The sequence below is a fragment of the Argopecten irradians genome, chromosome 3, assembly GCF_041381155.1.
Source record: "Argopecten irradians isolate NY chromosome 3, Ai_NY, whole genome shotgun sequence".
Lineage (NCBI taxonomy): Eukaryota > Metazoa > Mollusca > Bivalvia > Pectinida > Pectinidae > Argopecten > Argopecten irradians.
In genome coordinates, this window is record NC_091136.1 from 5589580 (window position 1) to 5608943 (window position 19364).

General features: G+C 36.4%; 2 protein-coding genes across 3 annotated transcripts in view; one reads left to right on the forward strand and one right to left on the reverse strand.

Moving 5' to 3' along the window:
- Positions 1-19364, reverse strand: part of LOC138317395 (small ribosomal subunit protein eS19) — a 332587-nt gene that overhangs the window by 71960 nt on the left and 241263 nt on the right. The window lies entirely within an intron of this gene.
- On the forward strand, positions 187-15504 carry LOC138317378 (electron transfer flavoprotein subunit beta-like). 2 transcript variants are annotated; one of them, XM_069258997.1, is made up of 7 exons: positions 187-311; positions 2341-2499; positions 3782-3940; positions 4437-4499; positions 5941-6099; positions 10511-10706; positions 15319-15504. In XM_069258997.1, exons 1-6 carry the CDS (start codon positions 258-260, stop codon positions 10679-10681), a joined length of 765 nt encoding a protein of 254 aa, XP_069115098.1. In that variant the 5' UTR covers positions 187-257; the 3' UTR covers positions 10682-10706; positions 15319-15504. The 2 variants fall into 2 exon arrangements, with proteins under 2 accessions (XP_069115098.1, XP_069115097.1); XM_069258996.1 differs by having other exon boundaries at positions 10511-10695.

A 19364-nucleotide genomic window follows, 5' to 3' on the forward strand; every position in this document is an offset into this window, starting at 1 on the left:
AACACAAACAAAATTACAGGAGCAATCATTATTTACAAAATCTATCAAAATTAATATGAAATTAATGCATGATTATCTTTCTTAGGTTTTACTCCAGTGTAAAATAATTATAATTTGATACAGTTCGATGAACAATATTAAAAAGCAGAAAATATTTTTTCTTTTCACTTTTTGAAATAATTTGTTTTGAAATAACGGTATATCCCTCCTTGAGAACAAAGGTCACAATACTGCTGTTAGACGTACGATCTGCAAGGATGTCTTTGAGAATACTCGTTGGTTGTAAACGAGTGATAGATTATGCTGTAAAGGTAATCTTGAATATTGTTTATGGAATATTTTATCCACAGATTACTCTTTGCGAAATGACTAGGCTACTGTAGATAAAGCAAACCCTATGGAAACCGGCACGGTCGGGTGTTAGTCCTGTCACTGCTGCACTGTACTGAACTTAAAGTTGACTAGACATATCCCCTGAACTGTTTCATAACAAACAGCTAGTAACGCAGAAATGTAATATTCCTTCAGTCTCATTTAGGCCTAGAGCAGATGTCCATTTTCGCCTTTTATCACTCGTTTTCCCTAGAGCAGATTTGTAATTGTTTGTATAAGTTAACAGTCTAAATGAAAAGTTCTTCACATTCTTACCAAATTTAAATACTTACAAAAGTAAGGGGTTGATGTATTAAACGTCAGTGATAGTAACCCATGGAGAGGAGACTATAGTTTGCATTCTTTTAGTAGCTCTTCTCCAAACATTTACAGTTTATTACCCTTGAAGGACCAATATTTGTCAGGGTAATTAAATCCTCTCGGATATCAACAAACCAGTAAGAAATAAAATGTACTAATTTTATCAACACCAATATATAATATTTTGTCTTACATGTACAACAAGTTGTCTATCAATTTATCAATCGCAATACGGAAGATTTCTAACAGCCGGTCGCTGGGTGAAGGCCGACCCAAAAGGGACCTATTTTCATCAGGGGGGCTGTTTCGTTTATTACGAAAATTGAGATCATTCCAAATAAATGATGAGCAGCAGGGGCTTTTAAAATCGTGTTTTAGCTGAAAATTTCTTGTGAATACATCAATTTTAAATCTTTAAACCTATTGGTCATTGAAAGTGGCGAACACCTCTGTTTACATAAAATAACGTTATGTTTTCAACAGTACCGCACCAAAAATTCCGGGCAACTTAAATCGCCAAAATAACATGTAATAACCCAAAATCTCGGCTATGAATCACATGATCAGACACATGACTTCCGGTACTTTGTTGACATACTGCTGATCAGTACACATGGACAGTCAAACGCTGTCGGTAGGGTTTTAAAGTTTCATTTAAAATGGACTGGAGAAAATACCTTCGTTTTGGGGTATAATGCTACATCGTTTTTATAAAATCACTTGGTTATAGCACACAATCTTTTTTAAGCATGACAAATCTACCTTGATCAAATCTTCTTTGGCAGACGACACTCTTTATGAAATCACCCGATAGTTCATGAGATATAAGCAAAATTGTAAACATGACGAAAACAGGTCCCTGACGAATTTAGGGCACTTGACCATACCATTGGCACTAGTCCAGCTGTAAAATTACTAGTCTAGGCATCTGCCTAGTGCTTTATGAAGTAGCAGACGGGTTAATTGTGATGTCATTATTTTGTGAACACAATTAATTCACATCATTTTCTCTGAAAAGTAATCAGTATGAAGTTACTCTCTGGCATACATGACGTCACAATCAATACACACCTGCAAGGGCAGATAACTATGTAATATCATATGTCAGGAAGCCAATTTTATAAGAAATAAACTGATCTGCAGAGTGTAAAGCTACACATTTTATCTTGATCATTGATGTTTCTCTGTACCTCAGACTTGTTTTGTAATATTTTTATAAGCTCCTTATTTGCTGTGATAAAGTTGTTTCAGAAGAGAACTTGTTTTGAAATTATGATTTAATCGGCAAACCATCAGAATTAAAGTGCTTCATGCATGCTTGTAAATGAGTCTGAAGAAGATGAAAAAAATGCGAGGGATTCTGTTTTGCATCAGTTTGTAATTTTGTACTTGAATGTCTCAATCAATTATGGTCAGGGGCAACCAATGCAACTAATCTTCATAATATATTTGTTTACTATAACTGGTTACTACAGCTTATAAGTACTGTACACTTTCACATAGATTTTAAAGTTAAGAGTTATCTCCCCTACATTGATTTTGGGATGGCATTCCTTAAATATATGTATACAACATAACAATATTTTTTTATTCGTGTCTTACCCTTGTGTACTACTGTATATAATTGTGAATGGTGGTGTTTTTCAGGTACGGGTAAAACCGGACAAACTGGGTGTGGTTACTGATGGCGTTAAGCACAGTATGAACCCATTCGATGAGATAGCGATGGAAGAGGCTATGAGGATGAAGGAGAAAAAACTGGCATCTGAAGTCATAGCAGTTTCTTGTGGACCCCAACAAAGCCAGGTCTGTAATATTCAACTTATTTTGTATCATTTGGACAGCCTGTAATGCTGATATTTTTTGCTGCTAGTCATTTGGACAAGTAACCCCCAAATTTTGCTAGTCCAACTATTTAATCACTAGTCCAAATTAAATACATGTATACAGTCATTTTGCTTCTGCTTTTCAAATTTAGTCATGATCAGTTTACAATTTTTGACCCAAATTATAGTCTGGAAACCTTCATTTATATAAATTCTCACACTATTATGCCTCCAGACTGAAATAATCACATATCAACAATGCACTCAAAATGTGTTGAAAAACGAAATTGATCACCGTAATGTAGCATTTAGCGATATTAATCGAATGAGGAGCCACTAGTCCAATCCGACTAGTTCATTACAATTGGCACTAGTCCAGCTATAAAATTACTAGTCATAGGCATCGGACTAGTGCTTAAAAGTTGCAGACTGTTTGGATTGTCTTTCATACAATATTACAGTACAATACAATACACTACAATGCTATGGTACCAGACAATAGATAATGTAGTCAATACGCTGTTCAGCATATGATTGTATTTTATTATGATTGACATGTCATGTACCCTGATTGTGTTTTGTTTTACTGGTTGAGTGTTGACAATTTGATATTTTTAATTCCATCTCGATAACCCTTATGATATTTGGCTGTAACATGCTGGTATTCAATTTAATTGCATCTTACAGTGATAAATCTACGTGCGCATCCCGAGTCCTAGACTCACAGAATTTTAAAAGGACTCATGAAATTTCTGGGAATGGGTATCTATAACACTGTGGGACCCATTGTTTTCACAAAAACCATTGAAAAGGACCCACGAAAAATAATCGTAGATTGAACACTGCATCTATGAATTAAATCTAGTGAATGACCTTGACCTTCGTTCAAGGTTAGAATAGAGGATCAAGTATATAGTCTGTACAGACCTGATATGTGATTAGTTGCATAATAATAAAGATGCTGGCATGAGGACTACCATAGCTAAAATTATTGATTGTGATTTTTATGCTTAATAGTAACCAAACATATGCAAATTTCCAAGCGACTTCTTTACAAAAGTCTCAGAGGCATGGTATCAGATTCAGAGGTTAGCATGTAAAATATAAACACATGCTGGTACATTTCTATTGAAAGTTTCAGTTAAGGCAAAAAATAGAGAAAACATTTTGTCATCTTTATATTTTAGGACTCAAGTCACCATGGGCCTCTTGTTTGTGTTTCCTATTACTTCTAATGATCTAGACTTATGTTTCGTTCTCAGGAAACTCTCCGTACAGCGTTGGCTATGGGAGCTGATCGTGCCATCCATGTTAAGATAGAACCCAAAGATTATGAAACACTCCAGCCTTTCCATGTGTCTAAAATCTTGGCCAAGATTGCAGTGGAGGAGAAAATTGACCTTGTTGTGTTAGGAAAACAGGTAAAGGATATATATATATTGTATGTCTGTTTACCTGGGTATTGTACTTTATAACATGGAAATTAACGCGAGAGAAATATTTTCGCTAAATACTCGAAGGTTGTCTGATCTTAAAAACTTTCCCCACATGTATTATTGTACATGTATAAACTTTGCCATTAAAATTAAAAATGTGTATCTATTTTAACACTAAGTTTTATTTTATGCTTCTATCGTCTCAATACTCCTCACCTAATGGTCATTTGACCATGTTGTTTTAAAGATATTTAAAAAATATTTTCAATCAAGTTTAGGTACATTTCCCAAGGTCAGATCTATGTCTTTACAAAATAAGGTTTGCTTTCTTACAAATTTTAAGTTAATGTAGGATAAATGTTTTTTTCCTGTTTTGATCTTGTTTTTTATCAAAAAATTACAAATAAAATTAAATTCTAACTGACACCAGGACTAATTATATTTCCAAGAGATTCATGTGATTAAGTAATGTTGTTTTCAGGCCATTGATGATGACTGTAACCAGACAGGACAGATGACCGCTGGTCTGTTAGACTGGCCTCAGGTAGGAAACTGTAAACTTGTCATGTGACATGTACATCAGGGCCCAGTTTCATGAGCTGTCTTTAACTTTGAGGAAAGCATTATAGATTTAGAGGAAGGCTCCTTAACTTGTGTTTTTTCCTTAACTTTTGTAATGCTTTCGTATGAAAAATTTCAAGTCAAGGAATTTCTCAATCAAATTTAAATTAGATTTGTAAACAGCTCCACCACGATGCTCTATGCTCCAAAACAAGATCTAACAATGTCCTGTTCAGAGTCTTTTCAGCATGACCCATGGCCTAGAATCGGAATATCTTGGTACATGCTCTTAGTAGTTTATATTTCCAAATGAATCGACCACACCAAAGTTTCCGTAGGTGAGACGTTGATTGGCTAATAACCACAGGGGTCATGTTAAGGTGACCCCGACTGAGACATTGTTAGATCATGTATTGAAGCGTAACATAGAGCATTGTGGTGAAGCGGAATTACAAGTCAAATTTTAATTATATTGGGAATTCCTTAAAGATGCTCCACCACCGACAAATGGTTTTTTTTTACCATCAAAAACAGGAGCAGACGATTTAGTATTTTTCTTCAGTTACAAAAGTTACTTATTTTACACCATTACCAACATTGAAAAGTTTGAGCTTCTAATTTTACTTCAAGTTAAAAATATGAAAAATAATAATGCATCCCGAAAAATCTTATATGAAATGAAGTACTGATTGCGCATGCACCAAACGCAAAATAAATTATTTTATGTTAATTTATGTATTAATTAGACATATACATACACGATAAAACACCAATTATTGTTCAAATAATGAATATCATTTATGCTCTGTCGGCGGTGGAGCATCTTTAAAGTTAAAAAATGTTTGTGAAACTGGGCCCTGGTCACATAGGATCAATAGGGAATAAATCTTGGACAAGTAAAACATCCACCAACTCCTAGGAATGCAGGTTTTGTTTTTAAGTAGCATCAACCATTCACTTAGTAGTACCGAAAGCAATTTTTAAAAATATTTTCTCTCCTCTATGTCAGAGCATCCTATGTTGATTTAATTTAATTTTTAAATTTAAAACTCTTTCCAATTATTTGTTTATTTTTAAAACTCTGGTACATTTCTTTTTCCACTTTTAGAATCATTTATTCTAACTATGATACTATTAACGGGGAGAAATATTTGCCCGTTTGTCAATGTTCTGACTGTAATTACCTAAACAGATCTCACTCATATCTTGCTTGTCATTTTCATTTTTTTTCCAGGTATGTAAGTTTTTGTAACATTACTTTTCAGTGAATACGGTGAAATTCCCCTGCAAATAAAAGCACCTGTACTTTATTACTGTAATAACTAAATGTAATATGCATTGGGCTAGCTATACAAACAAAATGATTTGACACAATTGTATTTGTTCATGTTCATGCAATGTCATTTTGTCATTTTTTTTTGTAGGGAACATTTGTATCAAAAGTTGAAAAAGTGAACAACCATTTAAGTGTACTGAGAGAAATTGATGGTGGCTTAGAAACAGTAAAAGTATCAATTCCGGCAGTATTAACAGCAGATCTCCGACTCAACGAACCACGATATGCCACACTACCTAATATTATGGTAAGTTTGACTTGTTCTTCCCAGTCCATGAGGCGGAGGTGCTGGATCTTGAACATCATGGGACAAGATATGTCACCCTACTGCATATAATGTTCAAACTATGGTAGAAATGTTTAGAGCTAATGGCAGGAATGTGAGGAGCAAATTGCAGGAATGTGGTGAGCTAAGATGATGGCAGGAATGTAGGAAGCAAATGGCAGGATTGTGAGGAACTAATGGCAGGAATGTTTAGAGCTAATGGCTGGAATGTGGGAAGCTTATATAATGGCAGGAATGTGGGAAACTAATGGCAGGAATGTGTAGAGCTAATGGCTGGAATGTGGGAAGCTTATATAATGGCAGGAATGTGGGGAACTATAATGGCAGGAATGTGTAGAGCTAATGGCTGGAATATGGGAAGCTAATATAATGGCAGGAATGTGGGAAGTGAATGGCAGGAATGTGGGGAACTAATATAATGACAGGAATGTGGTAAGTGAATGGCAGGAATGTGGTAAGTGAATGGCAGGAATGTGGTGAGCTAGTGATAGGAATGTGTAGAGCTAACGGCTGGAATGTGGTGAGCTAAGATGATGGCAGGAATGTGTAGAGCTAATGGCTGGAATGTTGGAAGCTTATATAATGGCAGGAATGTGAGAAACTAATGGCAGGAATGTGTAGAGCTAATGGCTGGAATGTGGGAAGCTTATATAATGGCAGGAATGTGGGAAACTAATGGCAGGAATGTGTAGAGCTAATGGCTGGAATGTGGGAAGCTCATATAATGGCAGGAATGTGGGAAACTAATGGCAGGAATGTGGGGAGCTAATGGCAGGAATGTGGGGAACTAATGGCAGGAATGTGTAGAGCTAATGGCTGGAATGTGGGAAGCTTATACAATGGCAGGAATGTGGGAAACTAATGGCAGGAATGTGTAGAGCTAATGGCTGGAATGTGGGAAGCTTATATAGTGGCAGGAATGTGGGGAACTAATGGCAGGAATGTGTAGAGCTAATGGCTGGAATGTGAGGAGCAAATTGCAGGAATGTGGTGAGCTAAGATGATGGCAGGAATGTAGGAAGCAAATGGCAGGATTGTGAGGAACTAATGGCAGGAATGTTTAGAGCTAATGGCTGGAATGTGGAAAGCTTATATAATGGCAGGAATGTGGGAAACTAATGGCAGGAATGTGTAGAGCTAATGGCTGGAATATGGGAAGCTAATATAATGGCAGGAATGTGGGAAGTGAATGGCAGGAATGTGGGGAACTAATATAATGGCAGGAATGTGGTAAGTGAATGGCAGGAATGTGGTAAGTGAATGGCAGGAATGTGGTGAGCTAGTGATAGGAATGTGTAGAGCTAACGGCTGGAATGTGGTGAGCTAAGATGATGGCAGGAATGTGTAGAGCTAATGGCTGGAATGTTGGAAGCTTATATAATGGCAGGAATGTGAGAAACTAATGGCAGGAATGTGTAGAGCTAATGGCTGGAATGTGGGAAGCTTATATAATGGCAGGAATGTGAGAAACTAATGGCAGGAATGTGTAGAGCTAATGGCTGGAATGTGGGAAGCTCATATAATGGCAGGAATGTGGGAAACTAATGGCAGGAATGTGTAGAGCTAATGGCTGGAATGTGGGAAGCTTATACAATGGCAGGAATGTGGGAAACTAATGGCAGGAATGTGTAGAGCTAATGGCTGGAATGTGGGAAGCTTATATAATGGCAGGAATGTGGGAAACTAATGGCAGGAATGTGTAGAGCTAATGGCTGGAATGTGGGAAGCTTATACAATGGCAGGAATGTGGGAAACTAATGGCAGGAATGTGTAGAGCTAATGGCTGGAATGTGGGAAGCTTATATAATGGATGTGGGACAAGTGAGGAATGGTGGGAAACTAATGGCAGGAAATGTGTAGAGCTAATGGCTGGAATGTGGGAAGCTTATATAGTGGCAGGAAATGTGGGGAACTCATGGCAGGAATGTGTAGAGCTAATGGCTGGAATGTGGGAAGCTTATATAATGGCAGGAATGTAGGAAATTATGAGAATGGCAGGAATGTGGGGAGCTAATGGCAGGAAGGGAATAGGAAATGTGGGGAAACTAATGGCAGGAATGTGGGGAACTCGAATGGAGGAATGTGGTGAGCTATAATGGAATGTGTGTAGGAGAATGTGTAGAGCTAATGGCTGGAATGTGGAAGCTAATGTGGCAGGAATGGGTGTAGAGCTAATGGCAGGAATGTGGAAGCTTATATAATGGCAGGAATGTGGAAGAATGAATGGCTAAGGAATGTGGGAACTAATGGCAGGAATGTGGAATGAGTGTAGAGCTAATGGCTGGAATGTGGGGAACTAATGGTAGGAATGTGGGAAACTAATGGCAGGAATGTGTAGAGCTAATGGCTGGAATGTGGGAAGCTTATATAGTGGCAGGAATGTGGGGAACTAATGGCAGGAATGTGTAGAGCTAATGGCTGGAATGTGGGAAGCTTATATAATGGCAGGAATGTAGGAAATGAATGGCAGGAATGTGGGGAGCTAATGGCAGGAATGTGGGGAACTAATGGCAGGAATGTGGGGAACTAATGGCATGAATGTGGGGAGCTAGTGGTAGGAATGTAGGGAGCTAATGGCAGGAATGTGGGGAGCAAGTGGTAGGAATGTGGGATCTAATGGTAGGAATGTGGGGAGCTAATAGCAGGAATATTAGGAGTGAATGGCAGAAATGTGGGGAGCTAATTGCAGGAATGTGGGGAACTAATGGCAGGAATGTGGGGAACTAATGGCATGAATGTGGGGAGCTAGTGATAGGAATGAGGGAAGCTAATACAATAGCTGGAATGTGGGAAGCGAATGGCAGGAATGTAGTGAGCTAATGGCAGGAATATTGGGAGTGAATGGCAGTAATGTGGGGAGCTAATGGCAGGAATGTTGGGAGCTAATGACAGGAATATGGGGAGCAAGTGGTAGAAATGTGGGATCTAATGGTAGGAATGTGGGGAGCTAATAGCAGGAATATTAGGAGTGAATGGCAGAGATGTGGGGAGCTAGTGGTAGGAATGTGGGGAACTAATGGCAGGAATGTTGGGAGCTAATGGCAGGAATGTGGGGAGCAAATGGCAGGAATGTGGGGATCTAGTGGTAGGAATGTGGGGAGCTAATGGCTGGAATGTGGGAAGCTAATACAATAGCTGGAATGTGGGAAGCGAATGGAAGGAATGTAGTGAGCTAATGGCAGGAATGTTGGGAGTGAATGGCAGGAATGTGGGGAGCTAATGGCAGGAATGTACGGAGCTAATGGCAGCAATATTGGGAGCGAATGGCAGGAATATGGGGAGCTATTAGTAGGAATGTTGGGAGTGAATGGCAGGAATGTGGGGAGCTAGTGGTTGGAACTTGGGGAGCTAATTGAATTTCTGAAGTTGATATTAGCATGGGCATTACCAGTCTGCAATTTTAGCCACCTTCCTATGACGATGATGAAAGTTTTTTATGGGTCAAATATAGTATTTCTGTGTCCATAGCACATTAAAATACGCAGTAAATGGAAGTTGTATCAATTTTGCTTGTGGTACTGTACATGACGTAAATGACATTGAATTGCAGTTTAACAAATATTGAAAAAAAAACCAATAGCAAAATATACTTGATTATCACATTGTGAAATTCACAATCTACACAGTAAATATGATCATGTTTCAAAGTTTGCCATTTTTTCAATAACAACAGGGGTTTCAATATCAGGTACCCTGTACTTTTTACCAGTTAAACCTAGTTGTGGTACCACCTGATTTGGGCTAAATTACATTTGATAGCCAATCTGATCAAATACAGATCCTTATTATCACTTACGTTGGATAAGAGGATCTGAGAAAATCCCATTAGGGGTCATGTCCAGGTGATATTTGGAAATGGCCAATCAAATTGCTGCTGGCAAAAGTTTGACAGTGAATTTCAACGGACGAAATAGTTTGAAAATCTGTCAGAATTATTTCCGTGTATGTAGTCATCTCGCCCGAAGAGCACAACAAAGCTAATCGTATATGTATGTTGGGGCAAAATGGCATTGTCAATTAATATAGCAGCGTGCAGAAAATGCATTTGATCTGAATTACAAGTGATATAAAGGTCATCCGAACATGACCCTTAATGGGATATTGTCAGATCCTCTATTGAACGGAGTGGTTATAAGGATCCGTAATTTAATCAGAATGATTAGATAGCATACAGACAGTATAGAAAAGTACCTCCTGATATTGTAGTTGTATCGCCTCTCGTGATAGATCACGAAACCCCTGTAAGAGAAATTTGAATCAATAAACAATAGTATAAATGTGTAATTGTTGAAAATCATCATCTAAATGGTAACTGAATGCAATGATTTTAAAATTTGATTACGGCAATTGACTTTGTGTTACATCTGGACAGAAAGCTAAAAAGAAGCCATTGGCCGTCAAGTCAGTAGCAGACTACGGGGTAGATATTAGTCCACGTCAGGAAGTTCTCTCCGTAGAGGATCCCCCGACCAGGGAGGCCGGTCAGAAAGTGGAAAGTGTAGACGACTTAGTGCAGAAACTAAAAGATGGAGGATTTGTATAGGAGTAGGCTGAAAGGTGGGTACAAGGTATGGAGGATTGGTATAGGATTAGGCTGAAAGGTGGGTACAAGGTTTGGAGGATTTGTATAGGAGTAGGCTGTTAGGTGGGTACAAGGTTTGGAGGATTTGTATAGGAGTAGGCTGTTAGGTGGGTATGAAGTATGGAGGATTTGTAAAGGAGTAGGCTGTTAGGTGGGTATAAAGTATGGAGGATTTGTATAGGAGTAGGCTGTTAGATAGGTACCAAGTATGATGGATTTGTATAGGATTTGACTGCTTGGTGGGTATAAAAGAAGGATAAAGGATTTCCATGGGAGTATGCTGTTAGTTTTGAGTTTGCTTTATAGATGCAGTCAAGGAGCAGATGGTCTTGTTTTAGAGTTCTGAAGAATATTGCTTTTTAGGGTATGGGTACAGATTTTGATGATGGTATTAAATAGGTAATAATACTTTTTGGAATATAATAATAGTAAGAATAGTTTTATTGAGAGTGCATAATGTACAAAAGAGAGTCCTCTTGTATATAAAGCTTTTAAAAACAATATAAGTACTTTCATGACAAAGAATCGTGTGTCTTCGTGACAAAAGGGGGATATCTGTAAAACTGTAAACTAGGGGGGGGAGATAATATCTGTATAATTGTAGACTAGGGGGAGATAATATATGTAGACAAAGCTCTGGCATCTATATAGACCAAAGATGCCATAGGAAGATAGTTTAATGCTTATATTTTATTATCAAGTCATTTTGGGGTCTCTGTATTAACACTGTTTAAGCTAGACCAGGAAAACCGTTAATCAACAATGATTTAATGTACAAGGTGGAACAGCCATTTTGACGGTGATCAGTAGACATCACCACGTCAACATTAGTGTCGTCATTATGGTCATGTTTTGGGTGTCGGTTATACCGTCACATACTTCACTTTACCTTGGTTAGTTTATATAGTAGAAGTGACAAGTAAATGTAAATATTATCTGTTTAACTGTAGACTAGGGGGAGGTAATATCTGTATAACTGTAGACTAGGGGGAGATAATATCTGTATAACTGTAGACTAGGGGGAGATAATGTCTGTATAACTAGACTAGGGGGAGGTAATATCTGTATAACTGTAGACTAGGGGGAGATAATATCTGTATAACTGTAGACTAGGGGGAGATAATGTCTGTATAACTAGACTAGGGGGAGGTAATATCTGTATAACTGCAGACTATCTGTATAACTGTAGACTAGGGGGAGGTAATATCTGTATAACTGTAGACTAGGGGGAGGTAATATCTGTATAACTGTAGACCAGGGGGAGATAATGTCTGTATAACTGTAGACAAGGGGAAGATAATATCTGTATAACTGTAGACTATCTGTATAACTGTAGACTAGGGGGAGGTAATATCTGTATAACTGTAGACTAGGGGGAGGTAATATCTGTATAACTGTAGACTAGGGGGAGGTAATATCTGTATAACTGTAGACTATCTGTATAACTGTAGACTAGGGGGAGGTAATATCTGTATAACTGTAGACTAAGGGGAGGTAATATCTGTATAACGGCAGACCAGGGGGAGATCATGTCTGTATAACTGTAGACAAGGGGAAGATAATATCTGTATGACTGTAGACTAGGGGGAGATAATGTCTGTATAACTGTAGACTATGGGGAGATAATATCTGTATACTTGTAGACTAGGGGGAGATAATATCTGTATAACTGTACACTAGGGGAGATAATATCTAAAACTGTAGACTAGGGGAGATAATATCTGTATAATTGTAAACTAGGGGGGGATATATCTGTATTACTGTAGACTAGGGGGAGATAATGTTTGTATAACTGTAGACTAGGGGGAGGTAATATCTGTATAAATGTAGACTAGGGGAAGATAATGTCTGTATTACTGTAGACTAGGGGGAGGTAATATCTGTATAACTGTAGACTAGGGGAGATAATATCTGTATAACTGTAGACTAGGGGGAGGTAATATCAGTATAACTGTAGACTAGGGGGAGTTAATATCTGTATAATTGTAGACTAGGGGGAGATAATGTCTGTATAACTGTAGACTAGGGGGAGGTAATATCTGTATAACTGTAGACAAGGGGAAGATAATATCTGTATAACTGTAGACTATCTGTATAACTGTAGACTAGGGGGAGGTAATATCTGTATAACTGTAGACTAGGGGGAGGTAATATCTGTATAACTGTAGACTAGGGGGAGGTAATATCTGTATAACTGTAGACTATCTGTATAACTGTAGACTAGGGGGAGATAATGTCTGTATAACTGTAGACTATGGGGAGATAATATCTGTATACTTGTAGACTAGGGGGAGATAATATCTGTATAACTGTACACTAGGGGAGATAATATCTAAAACTGTAGACTAGGGGAGATAATATCTGTATAATTGTAAACTAGGGGGGGATATATCTGTATTACTGTAGACTAGGGGGAGATAATGTTTGTATAACTGTAGACTAGGGGGAGGTAATATCTGTATAACTGTAGACTAGGGGGAGATAATGTCTGTATAACTGTAGACTAGGGGGAGGTAATATCTGTATAACTGTAGACTAGGGGAGATAATATCTGTATAACTGTAGACTAGGGGGAGGTAATATCAGTATAACTGTAGACTAGGGGGAGTTAATATCTGTATAATTGTAGACTAGGGGGAGATAATGTCTGTATAACTGTAGACTAGGGGGAGGTAATATCTGTATAACTGTAGACCAGGGGGAGATAATATCTGTATAACTGTAGACAAGGGGAAGATAATATCTGTATAACTGTAGACTATCTGTATAACTGTAGACTAGGGGGAGGTAATATCTGTATAACTGTAGACTAGGGGGAGGTAATATCTGTATAACTGTAGACTAGGGGGAGGTAATATCTGTATAACTGTAGACTATCTGTATAACTGTAGACTAGGGGGAGGTAATGTCTGTATAACTGTAGACTAGGGGGAGGTAATATCTGTATAATTGTAGACTAGGGGGAGGTAATATCTGTATAACTGTAGACTATCTGTATAACTGTAGACTAGGGGGAGGTAATATCTGTATAACTGTAGACTAAGGCGAGGTAATATCTGTATAACGGTAGACCAGGGGGAGATCATGTCTGTATAACTGTAGACAAGGGGAAGATAATATCTGTATAACTGTAGACTAGGGGGAGATAATGTCTGTATAACTGTAGACTATGGGGAGATAATATCTGTATACTTGTAGACTAGGGGGAGATAATATCTGTATAACTGTACACTAGGGGAGATAATATCTAAAACTGTAGACTAGGGGAGATAATATCTGTATAATTGTAAACTAGGGTGGGATATATCTGTATTACTGCAGACTAGGGGGAGAAAATGTCTGTATAACTGTAGACTAGGGGGAGGTAATATCTGTATAACTGTAGACTAGGGGGAGATAATGTCTGTATAACTGTAGACTAGGGGGAGGTAATATCTGTATAACTGTAGACTAGGGGAGATAATATCTGTATAACTGTAGACTAGGGGGAGGTAATATCAGTATAACTGTAGACTAGGGGGAGGTAATATCTGTATAATTGTAGACTAGGGGGAGATAATGTTTGTATAACTGTAGACTAGGGGGAGGTAATATTTGTATAACTGTAGACTAGGGGAGATAATATCTGTATAACTGTAGACTAGGGGGAGGTAATATCTGTATAACTGTAGACTAGGGGGTGATAATGTCTGTATAACTGTAGACTAGGGAGAGATAATGTCTGTATAACTGTAGACTAGGGGGAGATAATGTCTGTATAACTGTAGACTAGGGGGAGATAATGTCTGTATAACTGTAAACTAGGGGGAGGTAATATCTGTATAACTGTAGACTAGGGGGAGATAATGTCTGTATTACTGTAGACTAGGGGGAGATAATATCTGTATACTTGTAGACTAGGGGGAGGTTATGTCTGTATAACTGTAGACTAGGGGAGATAATATCTGTATAACTGTAGACTAGGGGAGATAATATCTGTATAACTGTAGACTAAGGGGAGGTAATATCTGTATAACTTTAGACTAGAGGGAGATAATATCTGTATAACTGTAGACTAGGGGGAGATAATGTCTGTATAACTGTAGACTAGGGGGAGATAATGTCTGTATAACTGTAGACTAGGGGGAGATAATATCTGTATAACTGTAAACTAGAGGGAGATAATATCTGTATAACTGTAGACTAGGGGGAGATAATGTCTGTATAACTGTAGACTAGGGGGAGATAATGTCTGTATAACTGTAGACTAGGGGGAGATAATATCTGTATACTTGTAGACTAGGGGGAGGTTATGTCTGTATAACTGTAGACTAGGGGGAGATAATATCTGTATAACTGTAGACTAGGGGGAGATAATATCTATAACTGTAGACTAGGGGGAGATAATTTCTGTAAAACTATACGAAAACTTTTTTACATTGTATATTAATGGAAGATAATATGATAAACAAAGATACCATATTCAAACTGAAATTATCTTTATTTTAATTTTTATATTATCATTAGAACATTGATTGATACTTAAATATGTTTCATTATTTACCTGGTACTCATTTTTTCAATTAATTTATTTCATTTTTTTTTTTTTTTTTTTGCAGCTAACTAGACAAGAAGCAGTTGCTGTTCTGAAATTTGATGGATGTGATTTTTGTGAATTTGTGGTTGAAAGGAATTTACTGGACATTTCATTGTCAAAATCGGCAATCAGCATGATAATTGTATATAATCTGATCTGTGTAACAGATGCATTACTGATTCATATTTAAATTATAATATCTAAAAAGTGTCATTGTTTTGTTGTTATTTCAAAAAACTATCTTTACATGGGAACGCCACAGATCATGAGAGCTATCAGATTAGTAATGGCTCTGGGTTATGAACTGTAAATAAAAATAATTTTATGTGTGGGTATTTTTGCTAAGTAATTAGCTTTCAAACTGTTTCCTGTGTGATAATGTTTGCACTGTGTATCTATTGTCTTATAAGTAGTATATCATGATTTGCATTTTATTGATTTGTCTGTGTATGGCTATATTCACAAGAGGATTAAAGGTCCACTACCTTTCCAAAACAGCATTTCATTTTTTAAATGGGATTGTAAAATGAGATTGAAAATTTTGTAGAGCCACAAAAGTTATTAACTTACGGTTAATACTACATTTATCACCACCTAATGAACAATTTAATTAAAATTAATCAAATGTTAATTTTCATAACCTGGGTTGTCTAATGTTGCTGCCGTCGTCTTAAATACCGCTCTGTAGTTGACTATCACTGCATCAGACAGCAAAACAGCGAAATGACTCTCCACTGTTTCATATATTACACGGAAAATCTCGCATATGTTTGGTGTTTTAACCTCATCTTAGGCCATCAGCATGTATTTTCTGATGTTATTAATGTGTTTTTAAGAAACCTTCACATATTGCCTCGGAAAGGTAGTGGGCCTTTAATGAAGAAAGAAGAAAAATAAAATAAAAAAAAATAAGCAAACATTTCCATACAACAAATAATTTCAATTTTACAGTTTATGATGTGTTAAAACAGATGAACTAGATTTTAGTAGTGAAGGAAGACTGGAGTATCCAGAGAAAACTTCCAAATCTAGGGCCCCTATATGGGCTTCAACCTGACAACCAAAAATCAGAGGACTGCATATGTGGTAGTTGACTGACAAATGTTACAGATGTAAATTTGTTATTCTATGCGCGATATGGCCATCAATTGTCAGTAGGTTATTAGAGGTTCCAGTATGACAACGCCGAATCGTTAAACTGAATGTAAAATATAAGAAACATCAGCAGCTGTGCTAGCTTCTATAATATTTAAAAAAAAATTAATACTATAGTCTTAATTTGAGGATATGTATCCGTCGTGTTCAATTCCTGATGCTGGATCAAGCTAGTACTGTGATCTCATGTGGCATAGTGGACATTCTGTTCGTTTGTTCTGGTAGCTGTCTGCACTTTTATCGGGAAATTAATAAATCCCAAACGTTGTTCTAGCTGGCTTAGATATCTTTGGGCAGTCATGCCTGGTAAACACAAATTGGCAAATGGTTGGCTTCATACAATTTCACTAGCCAAGGGTATATTTAGTAAGAGAACCTGCCTGAAACAGGCAACAAGCAGAGAATCGTACTGAATATACACCCTTCACTAGGGAATTGAATTAGGGCTTCGTAGTAAACAATATTATGATGTTTATGTAACCATTTGCATACATGCTTAAAATTATTTCCTTGTAACAAGTACAGTTATGATCTATTGTTAAAAGTGTTTAAATTAAATATCTTAAAGATGCCCCTACGCTGCCAAATGATATTCTTTCACTATCAAAAACATGAGCAGACGATTTAGTATTTTTCTTCAGTTATTAAAAGATACTGACTTTACACCATTACCACCATTGAAAACTTTGAGCTTCTAATTTTAATTCAAGTAAAAATTACAAAAAATAATTAATTGCATCCCGAAAAAATTTCGTGGCACTATATCTTATATGGAATGAAGTACTGATTGTGCATGCACCAAAGGCAAAATAAATTGTTTTATATTATTTTTTGTGTTAATTAGACATATATATACACGATTAAACACCAATTATTGTTCAAGTGATTGATATCATTTATGCTCTGTCGGTAGTGGAGCATCTTTAAAATATTTAAACTCGGATCTTAATGCTGGGATAACTTGGAATTTCCAGATCTAGAGTTCAGCTGATGTCGACTTCAGAATGAGTAGATTAGGTATAATTAATATGTTTCGCTAAATATAGCATCATAGGGACTTCATATTTACAAATTTAAAGATTTCATATACAATTAATTCACCACATCCCTGATCTCTGGCTATTGATCTCTCTTTGGCATAAATGGAAATATGGAACTATATCGCGCGTTTTGTTCTAAACGCCTGCTGTTGACATCAATTTCCTTGTAACAAGTACAGTTATGATCTATTGTTAAAAGTATTTAAATTTAATATCTTAAAGATGCTCCTACGCTGCCAAATGATATTCTTTCACTATCAAAAACACGAGCCGATGATTTAGGATTTTTCTTCAGTTATAAAAGATACTTACTTTACACCATTACCACCATTGAAAACTTTGAGCTTCTAATTTTAATTCAAGTAAAAATTACAAAAAATAATTAATTGCATCCCGAAAAAATTTCGTGGCACTATATCTTATATGGAATGAAGTACTCATTGTGCATGCACCAAAGGCAAAATAAATTGTTTTATATTATTTTTTGTGTTAATTAGACATATATTTACACGATTAAACACCAATTATTGTTCAAGTGATTGATAACATTTATGCTCTGTCGGCGGTGGAGCATCTTTAAAATATTTAAACTCGGATCTTAATGCTGGGATAACTTGGAATTTCCAGATCTAGAGTTCAGCTGATGTCGACTTCAGAATGAGTAGATTAGGTATAATTAATATGTTTCGCTAAATATAGCATCATAGGGACTTCATATTTACAAATTTAAAGTTTTCATATACAATTAATTCACCACATCCCTGATCTCTGGTTATTGATTTCTCTTCGGCATAAATGGAAATATGGAACTATATCGCGTGTTTTGTTCTAAACGTCTGCTGTTGACATCAGAGTGTCCAAGAAGATCATACAATATATGTATCTGCTGTAAAATATGAAATGTTGGAGATACATATGTATCTTGACATCTGCATGTACTGCAGGATCAGTTGGAGCTGAAACTTTGATTTTAATACCGGTAAACCTGGTATTACCTGTGAATTATTTTCACTGCATGTATTCATGAATGATACATATGAATTTGAAATACATGTATTTATATTATACATCAAACTACATCTGATATTGAGTGATGGTCAAAATTTTTTGGACAAATAGGTTTTGGACCTAGAATTTAGATACCATATGCAAAACTAGGTCTCGATTTTAGTAAACACGATAGATATGGACATGTATATTTCATACATGTACATGTACATGTATGTTTACTAAGTTTTTAATAAATAAAGAAAAAGATAAAAAAGATAATGATATTAAAGCTAACCACCGTATTCAGCTTGAAAAGTTCTGTATTGAAAACAATCTACAAAATATATTAATATGCAGAAAAAACGTGAAATTATAGGAAACAAAATCATTTCACAAATTAAAAAAAAAAAAAAAAAAAGTTACTATACATTATTACTGTAGTTGAGTGAATTAGGTTTTGTTTCACAGTTCAGAATTAAAACTTAAATATTATTCTTCTATTCAAATGATTATTATTGCTATTCAATAATATATATATATATATATTAACTAATAAAATTAATAAGTATTGAATATTTATTCTGAAAAAAAGATGTCATCAAATCGAGAACCAAGATGTACCAGATCTCTGGATGTACATATATACATTGTACGTAATCAAGGATTTATAAGTGGGGTACGTCCTTGACTAGCTACTGTTGTACATAGCGGAAAGGAAAAGTCAGTCAGAAGGTGATATCTTTTCCGCTTCAACAGTAGCTAGTCCTTGACGTGATGCGGGGTGTTTTACTTATTTTTTCTTTTCTAAATCTACAAAGTTTACTTTCCTAGCCATTATTATTATAAATATAATATTTATACTTAGACGTAGCTCTAGATGACT